At 30.9% G+C, this 12,860-nt stretch overlaps 1 protein-coding gene across 1 annotated transcript; it reads left to right on the top strand.

Annotated features, from left to right (window-relative positions):
* Positions 8,014-11,307, top strand: LOC104706899 (small RNA degrading nuclease 5). The gene is made up of 14 exons (XM_010423136.1): positions 8,014-8,301; positions 8,397-8,447; positions 8,532-8,597; positions 8,689-8,822; positions 8,906-9,015; positions 9,183-9,305; positions 9,398-9,468; positions 9,547-9,606; positions 9,679-9,734; positions 9,822-9,882; positions 9,992-10,259; positions 10,358-10,539; positions 10,629-10,918; positions 11,036-11,307. The coding sequence occupies exons 1-14, from the start codon at positions 8,191-8,193 to the stop codon at positions 11,157-11,159; spliced, it is 1,707 nt and encodes a 568-aa protein (XP_010421438.1). The 5' UTR covers positions 8,014-8,190; the 3' UTR covers positions 11,160-11,307.

Genomic DNA, 12,860 nt, shown 5'->3' with positions numbered 1-12,860 from the left:
GCTTTTAAATATTTCTGTTAAGTTACCGTAAAGGATCACTTGGAAACACCACATCCCGGTTGAAGATATCCAATTGAAACTTGAAAGTCTACAGAAAAGAAAAAGAGAATGAATGAAGAGGAAAGGAGCTTCCCCCAAAAAATGTTCTCCACCGAGCAAATAGGAGAAAGAGGAAGAATGTCACCAAAAAAATGCAAAGGGACGAGGAGATTGTTCCTTAGTTCTAAAGCAATTTACTAATTTAGAAAAAGATGTGAAAAGCATGCATGACGAGTAAATTTAACACATACCCATATCCAAGCTACTGCTCAACAATCATTTGAGTTGTCTCTTGCTTTTGCTTACAAGCCAACAACACACGTCTCATTATACAGCTCGATGAGAAAAGTTCGATTTTCATATCCAAGTATCATCATTTTTGTCGGTTTTACTAATTTCACGTTTTCAAGACTATAAAAAAAATAATACTTATTACAAAAATATTCCCTTTATAATAAAATGGAAGTACACAACATTATTTTGTAGACTATATAATTTTAATAAGTTGGTTACAAATAGGTTATAGATTAATCGATTACAAGTTAAATAGTGGGTGAAGCCTTAATTTATTTTCGGAAGATTTTATTATTAGAGCACATTGTTTCCAATAATCTTAAAGAGAATTTCTAAAGAATCATTTTATATCATCTAACTTACCATATTAATTTCCTTTATTAAATTATTCATCAAAAAAAATCATTTGATATCTAACTTAACATATTAATTTATTAATTATCATTATACTTCACCTCTCATTTTTATATATGAGTCTATTTTGTGAAACAAATAAATTATCATATTATTTATTATAATTAAAAAATATTTTTATTTCCGGATATACATTAAGTTGAATTTTTAAAAACAAATATAAATTGTTCAATCTAGAAAATATTCAAGCTTTAGTAATATTATTCTTTAAAAATAATATCTATTGAATTAAAAAATTTACTGAGTAACGGGTCAAAATTTGAATATTTAAATTAATTTCATATTTTTTTGTTGAATTTTATAATTTTATATTATATAATAAACTTTAAATAATTTATTTTGAAATATTTTTAAAATATTGAAACTTGATATAAAAGTTAGAAATTATAAACACTCTAAATTGATTTGTTATAGCAATGTCAATGATATGTCACTATAATATGAAAGAATTTCAAGAAACCAAGTTTATTAAAAAAAAAAGTATAACAATATATTAAATTACTCATAATATAATAACTCGTTTTTTAAAAACCAAATTTACTAAGTTATGTTTTATAATGATATTTAAGTTCATGATGTAGAATATACATTGTTGAAATAACTTCACATACATAAACTAATACAACATATTAAAATTTTATTTTAAAATATAAAATATACAAAATTTTATATAAAATAAAATTTAACCAGTGTTATAGATACTTATCTAGAATCATTAACAATATAAAATTTATAAAATAAGTGTCTTTTTTAAAGTCATCATATTTAACATATGATTTTATTGTATAATGTTTTATCCAAAAAAACTTTTAATAATAACCATATAAATTATATTTTATATAAAAATTACAATAGAAATAAAATAAATTTCAACTGGTGCTCTAGCACGGGTCTTAATACAGGTCTTAATCTAGTACTAATTTATAACTTCAATCAAAATCTGAAGATTTTCGGTAATGGTCTATAAATAATAAATGTATATGGTGTAAAAACGATGCTTTAAAAATTAACAAGTCTAAAAAAGTGTTTTCAGTCAAGTGTTAATGATCCATCTTTGCAACTTTTTTATCGAAGTTCTGACCCAAACTAGTTGTTTTGCTCCACATAGTATAAAGTTTTGTTCATAAAATAAAACTGTTTTGATCTAAAATCATATTCTAAATGAATATTTAAGAGTTCTAATTGCATTTTGGATTTCTAAATTTAAAATTCGCTAAACCTGTTTTTTTTTTTTTTTTTTTTTTTTTTTTTTTTTTTTTTTTTTTTACNACTAGTTAAACGATATAATTCCATATAAGAATAAATGATACCTCATGAAATTTTAGTTAAGTTTGTAAATCCTGGTTAACATTTTATTGTTATACTAAATTTTGGTTCTCTGTTATACAAAAAGTAAATTGTTCTACTTAAATCGACGATCTAATGTAAACCATCTATTATGAGTCCCCTCTTTTTTTTTTTTTTTTGTCAAAGCCAAAAAAACTATACAAAGCTTGGTTATGTGTAGACCAAGACAAATATAAGTCATTATTTTCAACTAGACCTGAAATGAAAATCAAGCCCAACAAGGAAACTCTTAGACTAAGATACTGATTGGTTCTCCTGCTATCTCCCACAAACGCTGCGTTTGCGGGTGGTAGCGGTTGCTAGCGATTGATGTCAATCACACAAACCGTTTTCAATCGCTCCCAATCGTTCCCAACAACTGATTTCTAAAAGCTGCTTCCCGCAAGCGTTTGCGGTTGCAGACGATTGCGGTTGGAAATTATTATTTGTTTTTAACAGAAAACAAATCAAAATTACTAAAATGTTTTTTCCTCATATCTTCAACCTAACCATTTTACCCATTAAACATGAGAGAAAAAGAAGTACAAATACGATTGAGGAGATTAGAAAATAAACAATTACAAGAAAATAAGATTTCAGTTAACAAAAAATCGGAAAACATGATGTAAAACTATTGGCACATCGCACATAAATTCAAAAAAATCTAAATCAATATAACATTTCATCAGAAGTTTAAGAAAATAAGATTATTTGTGAAAATATTAAAACAAATCACCAATGACCCTTTTCAACTCTTTTATAATTAATTTACCTTGGCCTTATTATTCAATGTGAGTAACTTATTGAGTGTGTGAGATTTAGCAGAGAAGATTTATAATCTAAAGTATATGTTTTGTCATTTATCACATTATTTGATTAAATTTTGGGTGAAAATCCAAATGCATAAAGTAATAAGTGTTTCAATATGAAATTTATTTGTTTTTTTGAATAATTATTTTGGATTTTTTAATTATTTTAATTATAAATCAAGTTTATTAAAGTTTTTGGTGTTTTTAAACATTTATATAATTATATATTACATTTATTATGTTTTAACCGCTAATGCAACTATTGGTCAACCAGTCGTAAAACTCCCGCAAACGCACCCATTTTAAAATGCTATACCAGTAATTCAAAACGCTTAATAACGCTTGAAATAACAATCGCTCGCTTCCGCAATCATCCGCAACCGCAAACGTTGCGTTTGTGTAACGCCCGCAAACCAAAAATTGAATTTTGGTTAGGGTTGCGGCTGGTTCAATTTTAATCGTGTGGTTTGCGTGGTTGGTTTAGGAGAGTCCTAGTTTCGAGTTTATAAGAGACAAATCGACTTCTTTCACTTCTTTAGCCGTTTTTAGCTTTTTGAGAGAGAGAAGGGAGAAAAGATAGTTTCCTCAGAGCGTTCTTGAGTTTTTGGAGATTTTGGTCACTGTTGGTGTGGTTTTCTTCCTGGAGAGTGAGTTTCCAAGGCTAGAGACGTGTGGGAAGGTTGCTGTGGAGCTAGTTTTCGTTTTGGGGCTTATATTTCGTTGTTTGGCTAAAGTGAGTGCATGACCATGGCTTATCTAAGCTAAGATCTCTAATTCTATGTGATTTTGTGCTTTTGTGATTGTTTCCTTTGAGTTCCTATGGGATTTCGTGCCTTCTATGGCGGAGATTTACTTCTGAGAATGCATGGATCAGATGGGAGAAGTTTGGAGGTGAGTTTCAGAGTTTCTGTTCAAAGGAAATCGATGATCGGCATCGGTGTCGGTCAACACCAGTTGGGGTGTCGGTCGACAACAACGTGAGGACGATTCGATAACTTTGGCGAGTGTCGATCGACACTATGTGGAGGTGTCGGTCGACACAAACTAGGGTTTCGGGGATGTTGAGCATGATGTCAGTCGACACCCTTCTTCAGTTGCGACGGTTGAAGCAAATGCTTTGTTTATTGCCTGGTTTGTTTTATTGTTTGTTGTTTGTGACATTAAGTGATCTTATTGCTTGTGCGTATAACTCAGCAGATGGGAGGATTGCCTCACTGAGTGTTTATAAAATACTCATGCATCTTAATTTTTGTTTGTGGTGTAGGTAAAGGCAAAGTGTGTTGTGGAATCAAGATAATGAAGAAGATGATGTTCTAGTGAATTGATTGGTTGTTGTCTGGCTTTTGTTAGGTTGCTAGAGTTGAGTCATAAAATGTTGTTTAGGATTACTGGTTTTTTGATTCGTGTTATTTAGATTATTGGTTAATTATTATGAATTAATTTGGTTATTAGATTATTAGTTAATATTGGTTTATTAGTATTGTTATGTTATCCGTTGTTGTGTGATTGTGGTTAAATGGCTAGTGGATATGAAACCACTAATTTAGATTATTATTACTATTATTTATTAAAAAAACGGGTCGGATTGTTCAGATCGAACTAGTCACGCTCTAAGAAAACTAAAATGCTCCATGACGCGTGTCTCTAACGTGGAACCTTGCCTCACGAACTTCATCGACACATGTGCAACTCGTCATCACCGTCTTCTCTATGCCGTATGAATAATTCGCCGGAAAAAGAGAGACGTAAACAGAATGTTATGATAAACATATGAAGAACTTAATGATTCTCAAATCAGAACCTGAATCTCCTTTGCGCCCTACTGAGGATACACAATTCAGTTCTTTTTTGCTTGAATCTCCTCCACGATACCAGAAAATCAAATTTTTATGAATGGCGGGGTGTAGCCATTGACAAAGTCTATCAACGATGTAAACAGTCGGACGAAACAATTAACCATACTGTCTGGAAGTAAGCAAATCCTCAACTACAAAGTACCTTTGATAATACTGACCATGAATTAAATATCTCATATTTGCTTAGATTACACAATGATAGCTCCTTATCTAGGGAACAAAAACTCTTATCTTTTTGGTTAATCTGGAATATTTGGAAAGGACGCAACAAGTTTCTCTTTAATAACAAAGCAGAGGATCATCATCAAACTTTTTCACAATCCAAAGCAGATATTACTGAATGGACAATGGCTATGGAATCTCAGAAGAAACAGACGCCTACTTCTCCTCACTCTGCGATCAACATTAACTGGGCTCGACCGGCTGAGTCAATGGTTAAATGCAATTTCGATGTCAGTTATACAGCTACCACCAAAAAGACAATCGGAGGTTGGATGGTTCATAATTATTTAGGTGAGGAACTGTTCTGGGGATCAAGTCTACTAAAAGCTGCAAACAGTCCTTTGGAGGGTGAAGCAGAGGCTTTATTATTCACAATGCAACAAATCTTGAACAACGGCCATACAAATGTTTGTTTTGAAGGAGATTGTAAAACCTTAATAGATTGTTTAAATGAACCTATGGTAGATGTTTCCATATATAGTCTAATCCAAGATATTAAGTTCTGGTCCAAACAGTTTACTAAGGTTCAATTTTCCTTTGTTTATCGATCAAACAATGAGGTAGTTCACTTGTTAGCAAAACAAGGTTGTACTTATTCATATTTTTATTCTGATTGTATGAATCCTCTCTCATGGTTGATGGAAACTTTGTATCTTGACAAATTTTATTCTCAATAAATTTCTTTTGCTGAAAAAAAAATGGAGGGAATATATGATTTAATTCGGATTAGCTCGGGTGGGCATTCAGATTTGGATATTACCCAAACTTCAGAGGTACTGAACCCGATCGAGTCATGTTGCTATCTTCTTTATCAGTATTTTTATTGCTATTTATTAATTCATTTTATTTACATTGTAATTTTTTATAAAATATAATTTATGTGATTATTTTTAAAAGTTTTTTTGGATAAAATATTATGTAATAAAATCATATGCTAAATATGATGGCTTGAAAAAGACACTTGTTTTGTAAGTTTTATATTGTAAATGATTTTAGATAAGTACCCGTGCTATAACACTGGTTAAATTTTATTTTATACAAAATTTTGTATATTTTCTGATTTAAAATAAAAATTTAATATGTTGTATTAGTTTATGTACGTGAAGTTATTTTAACAATGTATATTCTACCTCATGACTTGAATGTCATTATAAGACATAATTTTGTGAATTTGGTATTTAAAAAGCGAGTTATTATATTATGAGTAATTTAATACATTGTTATACTTTTGTTTTAATATACTTGATTTTTTTAAATTTTTTCATATTATAGTGACATATTATTGACATTGCTATAACAAACCAATTTAGAGTTTTTATAGTTTCTAACTTTAATATCAAGTTTCAATATTTTAAAAATATTTCAAAATAAATTATTTAAAGTTTATTATATTATATAAAATTATAAAATTCAACAAAAAAAGTATGAAATTGAATTTAAATATTCAAATTTTGACCCGTTACTCAGTAAAATTTTAATTCAATAGATATTATTTTTAAAGAATAATATTAATAAAAATTGAATATTTTATAACTTGAATCATTTATATTTGTTTTTGAAAATTCAACTTATGGTATATCCATAAATAAAACTATTTTTTAATTATAATAAATAATATGAAAATTTATTTGTTTCACAAAATAGACTCATATATCAAAATGAGAGGTGAAGTATAATAATAATTAACAAATTAATATGTTAAGTTAGACACCAAAAGATTTTATTTGATGAATAATTTAATAAAGAAAATTAATATGGTAAGTTAGATGATATCAAATGATTCTTTAGAATATTCTCTTTAAGATTTTTGGAAATAATAAATTCAGACTATACAAATAATATAAAACTTAATATATAACCTATTTGTAACCAATTTATTAAAATTATATACTCTACAAAACAATGTTGTGTACTTTCGTTTTATTATATAGGGAATGTTCATACAATATTACGAACCTTGCATGATGTGGGTAGATGAGACACCAGAATACAAAAATTAATAAATTGTAAAGAATATGATGTAATTTACTTCAGTCCATTCTACTGACATTAGGGGGAGGATCTTGGTAGAGGACAGTATTACCTACCGACTTAAGCTCATTTAGCTCTACTTCTTCTTTGATTCGGGTTTACATTGAAGGAATTTTTGCATCGTTTTTTCGTCTTCTCACTAGTCCCGTGAGTCCATCAATATCTGACGGCCGGTTTGCTACGTCTGAGAGGGTTTTAAAGACTTGTTACTGTCCCTACAAGTCACCACATGTTCTTTTCCTGTGTTTTTATCCTCACTCGCACAGTTCCGACAATCACTTCACGGAAGTCACCCATCCTAAGACTACTCCAGCTCAAGCACATTTAACTGTGGAGTTCTCTCAGAACACTTGACCGAAAAAATAAATGCAATTTGGGTAACATAGGTGACGAAATCAATTCTTTTAAACCTTTCTGTAAGTATCTGAAACCGGGATATCACAAATCTGATATTCCAAACATCGACTTTTTATGGTAATTTGTTGATGTAAATTGACACTAAGTTGTTGTTTTTTGTTTGTTTAAAGTTTCTCTCCTAATCATGTCATATGATTACATAAACCTTGGAATGATAATCGATGTATTGCTATTTAGATTCACAAAAATGTCATTTTACATTAAATTTCCCAATTTATTTTTAATCTACAACTATCTTTTATTAAATTTAAATTGTTATTCACTTATTAAATAGAAATATCTTTGTATGATTTATTTTAACTTTTAAATTTTGTGTAAAATATATCAAAATAATATTATATATGAAACGGAAAAAGTAGTTTATAATTTTTTTTTTTTTTTCAAAAACATATTATTTTGTTATATTTAATTTTTGATTGTATTTGTAATTTGTATGCTCATTGGTTGTCATATCTAATTCGAGTTAATAAAGAAAAAGAAAAAAAAATGATGTGTGTTCGCTTAAAATGTAATTTGCAAATTTACCCAGAAGGGCAAAAAAAAAAACCGAAACTATATTATAATATATTTTGATTGGGTCAAACATTTTAAAAATTTAATTAAATGAAGCTATTTGAGATAAATGTTTTTTGGAGGCGAAAAGGTTAAACATAAAAACCCTTAAATTTCTCTCCGACGGCAAATTAAAAACGCGACGGCGGTATTAGACGACGGCTGTACTCGGCGGCGTAATCGTATCCCGGATAAATATCTCGAATAGCTTCTACGCCGTCGTCTCAAGAATGTCGTCTTCGAAACGGAAGCGCGACGCGGAAGATGTTGGAGAAAGTGGCGACGGTAGTGATGAAAAGAGCAATACCGGAAACAGCTTCTTCGATATATATGGACCCGAAGTATCAACACTTCCTCTGAAATTTTTTAATATTGATTTAGATTGATTGGTGTTCAATATCGTGATTTCTGATTTTAAGATTCTTCTTCTTGGTAGGCAAAAGCAGAACTCGATTTCAAAAGCCCTGAAGCAACATTGAACTTACAAGTAGGTTTTTGAATCATCCTCATGGTTAATCAAAATTTTAGGATTTTATAGTTGGTATAATGTAAGTTTTTTGGGTTTGAATAGGATGTTCAGGGACTTGTGACATGGGTTCTTGCAGAAGGTTATATGCCCTCGTGGGTGTTTATTAAGGTATGAACAAGTGAACCTCTTGGATATGTTTGTTTGATTGTGTCCTTTACTTTAAGTTTAATTGACATTTTTAAGGATCTGGTTTTGGCAGAACAAGCCTCTCATTCCAAAGGTTGTCATGCTTTACCTTCCTGGATTGGATGCAGCTTTATACTTATCACAGTCTAAAGCACTTGCTAGTTTGAAATCGTGTTGTGGCAATCCTATAGCACTTTTAGCTTTGAGGTTGGTGTAAGTTTTGGGTGCTTCTCTTTACAATTGTTTGGTTAACTGTTGGTAAAAAAAATTATCTTTTGTTCTTGTGTTAGCTCTGTAGTTGATGACATGAGGACAATTGATACAATCCTTACTTGCAATGTTAAAAGAAAGAAAACAGTTACGAGTTCAGTGGAACCACCTCCCCTTGTATCTAGCCGAGGTAAGTAGACTTCACTCGATGAATCTTGATCATTGTTCGTTATTAATTACGACGAGGTTTCAATGTTTCCAGTTATATTATCTACGCCTGTAAACAGTAGTTTCAGATTTTAAAAAGTCTTCTCCCAATAGAAGGCATTAACTAGATATAATCTTTGCTTTTTGTAGAATCATGCAATCTGATGGGGAAATCGTTCATTGAGATCATAAAAGACATACCATTCCCTGTTGCATACTATACTCTTAGTCGAAAGGAAATGGAACAAAATGGATACACTTTTGAACAATTTGGTACGAGCTACATCTATTTAAGATTTAAGCTGTTAACCTTTGCCTTTTACCTTTTTTTCATATTGTTTGATCATTTTCTGTTCGTTATGCAGAGTTTACCCCTACACTTCCTGCACCACCAGGAGTATCTCACCATGAAATTGTGGCTCTTGATTGCGAGATGGTAAACAACTATGTTCACTGGCCTTTCATGATAATCTTATAATCTTGTAAACATCTTTCCTTTTTGTTTCACCCTTAGTGTATTACAAAGGAGGGTTTGGAGTTAACAAGAGTGACACTGGTCGATATCCAAGGACAGGTACCTTCTTCCTTCCTTCTTTAAGTATGTTAGATTCTTCATTTATGTTACCAAGTTTCCATGATCCCGCAGGTTCTATTAGATAGATTAGTCAAGCCAACAAATCCTATTACTGATTATAACACAAGGTAAGTCATGCAAATATTGGTGATTTTGTGTATGAATTTTACAATAGTGTACCTCTTAAAAAATACAGTATTGGTATCTGTTTACAGGTTTAGTGGAATAACAGCTGTGATGATGGAAGGAGTTACAACAACTCTTAAAGATATTCAGGTTTGACGAGATCCTTTTAATTTTTATTAGATATGGGTTAAGAGGTTTGAACTTTTGAATTGAGGACTTGTAATGGTCTAGTATAATTAGAGCCGTTTCCTATGTTCAGGCAGAGTTCCTAAGGCTGGTTTTCGAAGAGACCATATTAGTCGGACACTCCTTGGAAAATGACTTGTTTTCTTTGAAGATCTCTCATAATCTGGTGATTGACACTGCAGTACTATACAAGCATCCACATGGTCGATCTTATAAAACTAAACTTCGAATTCTAGCAAAAAAGTTTCTTGCTAGAGAGATACAGCTGTCTGAATCTGGACATGACAGCGTAGAGGATGCAAAAGCAGCCATGGATTTGGCACTATTGAAGATAAAACATGGCAAGAACTTCATAGTCTTAACCTCGCTATTTAAATCTTGTGTGTTTTGTTTTTTCTCTGTATCCTTTTAAGTGATTTTCTTTTCTGGCTTCCACTAGGACCTGATTTTGGCTCACCACCGGAAGTGAGAAGAAAAAAGCTACTCGCCATTTTGAATGAGAGCGGGAAATCTACTTCTATGATTGACAATATCAACATTGTGAAGCGATATGCTTCTGAGTCATCCAATTCAATTCCAGTTTCTTGTGACGACGAAGCAGTTTCAAAGGCCATGAAGGAGGTAAAAACTTCTGAATCCTCATCCATTTCTTTGTATTACTAGTCATCTTCCAAAAACGTTTGATACATGTGTGTTTTTTATGTTTCTAGGTAAAGAACAAGCGGTCACAGTTCGTTTGGACACAGTTCTCAGAATTGAATACACATTTCCAGAGCAGAGCGAATGATCCGCAGAAACTAAATTCCAGAATAGCGGAGATGATCTCATCGCTTACATGTAACAACAACAAGAGCCTTAAGAAGAAAAACAATGTTTCACTTGAAACGAAGGAAATATTAAAGAAAATGAACGAGAGAGTGCAATCCCTTTACGATGCGTTACCCACCAATGCGATGTTTATAGTTTGCACCGGACACGGAGACACATCCATTGTAGACAGGTTTGTAGCACTCAATCCAAATCCCAAGTGTTTTTAGACAAAAGAATAGTTTTCTGAATTTGCGATCTGATTGGATTTTCTTACTCACCCGTTTGTTTCTTGCTGGTGGATATGAAGAGTGAGGAAATTGCTTAACGATGAGAATGAAATCGGGCTTGACCGTGAGAGAGTTGTGAAGGTTCTTGAAGAGCTTCAAGCACAAGCCGAAGTAGCTCTCTGTTTTGTTGGTATCAAGCAATAAACTGACACAGACGCCAAATTTTAGACCTTATGACTTACTAGCATCATACTGAGTCTTTTTTTATTTCTCAAATATTATTGGTTATATATGTAGTTCTGTTATTGTCAATTCTGATATTCTGATTTATATACATTTTTAAAAGAGTTGACATTTCAAGTTTGGTTTCAAAAGACAAAAAGACTGAAAGCACAAAATAACACATAACATAAGGGGGTGTGATTATGCTGTTGTGGGAGTTTGCATAATCTGAACAATTGGTTGAGCAATTGAAATATGTATATTTGGGGAAACTTTATGACTGGTTATTAGTGGTTGTCTTGGTGAAACAACAGTAAAACTAAATATTACCATATACATGTAATATCTTATTATATAAAGCTTAGTTTTCAAAGTTAGTAATTCATATAATTGCGGCATGTGTCTAAGTCTATCGATAATATTTGGACATGTGTGAAAATAAATTTTAATTATTATTCATAATTTTAAGAAAATTAAAAAATCTTAAAATAAAAGGATTACAATTAATATTTTGAAAAGTATATAAAACCAAAAGTAATCTATTATATCACCAATTCTAATAGAAAAATTATCTACTAAATTACTAATTTCAATAGAAAAATATTGCAATTAATAAGGAAAATATATACAATTTAATTGCAATTATTATTTATTATAATCATATAGTAAAAATAATTTTATACAGAAAAGTGATTAAAGTATGCAAATGTTTAATGTATTAAAATTAGTGATTAACATAATATAAGAAAAAATAAGATAGTTAAAATAAGAAATTAATGTAAATTTCTTAAGTTTTTCAATCGGTGAATGATTTGATAGCTTATTCAATATCGACCTGAAGAGTTTGAAAATTTAACGAAATTTCAAGATGAAATCATTTGCTGACTTCGCCAATACGATTCCCCTATAGCTGTTGCTGTTCCAATTTATGAGTATTTTCAAAATATTGGTAGTGTAAGTGATAATTTTAATATATAATTAAATTATCAAGTTGCAGTTTCTATTAGTGCATAATATTTGTATGGTATTGTGCAGGAGGAGGTTTACCTTCCAATTACTAGAGAAACATTTTATAATGTATACCATGTTATGCTTCTCACTAGTATTGGTCGTAAGAATGATGTTCGGTATTATGAACTGCAAGATTCTCCCGGGATACATAAAGGAGAACAAGGGGTTGAGATTACCCATTTCTTTCTCATGCGGTTGAGATTAAGGGGTTTTACTTTGTACTTGCAAATCCTAAGTTGATGTTCAGATCTAATATCTCTCTTGATCGGCTTTTTTACAGTAGTTACATCGAGGCCAAAAGAGTTCATTGCCAAATGTTAGCTAAGCAAGCAAGCAATTGATTCAGCTTTCTCTTTGAAATCTTATTGAGTTTTCTTTAAAATTGTGCTAATTTTGGTCTTTTTTTTTAACAGGCACTTATAACTGATAGTGATAGAGATCAAATTTTGGTCTGTCTCGGTGAACTTGCAGCACTGGTTGCCAGCAATACTTTAGATGTTCCTATAGATTCAGATGATTTCTCATGAACATTGAAGCAGCCCTTTGCAAATCAATTGGTGATTCTTCTAAGAAATTTGAGAGAGCAGGCAGCGTTATTAACATGTGTGCTATTGTTACTAGGCTTTGGTGTTGTAAGTCTATTGATGAAATCCTTGTATAAATAGAAAGGTA

The sequence above is a fragment of the Camelina sativa genome, chromosome 8 (genome assembly GCF_000633955.1).
Source record: "Camelina sativa cultivar DH55 chromosome 8, Cs, whole genome shotgun sequence".
NCBI lineage: Eukaryota > Viridiplantae > Streptophyta > Magnoliopsida > Brassicales > Brassicaceae > Camelina > Camelina sativa.
Note: the sequence above shows the minus strand (reverse complement) of the source record. Positions and strands in the feature narration are given on the sequence as shown.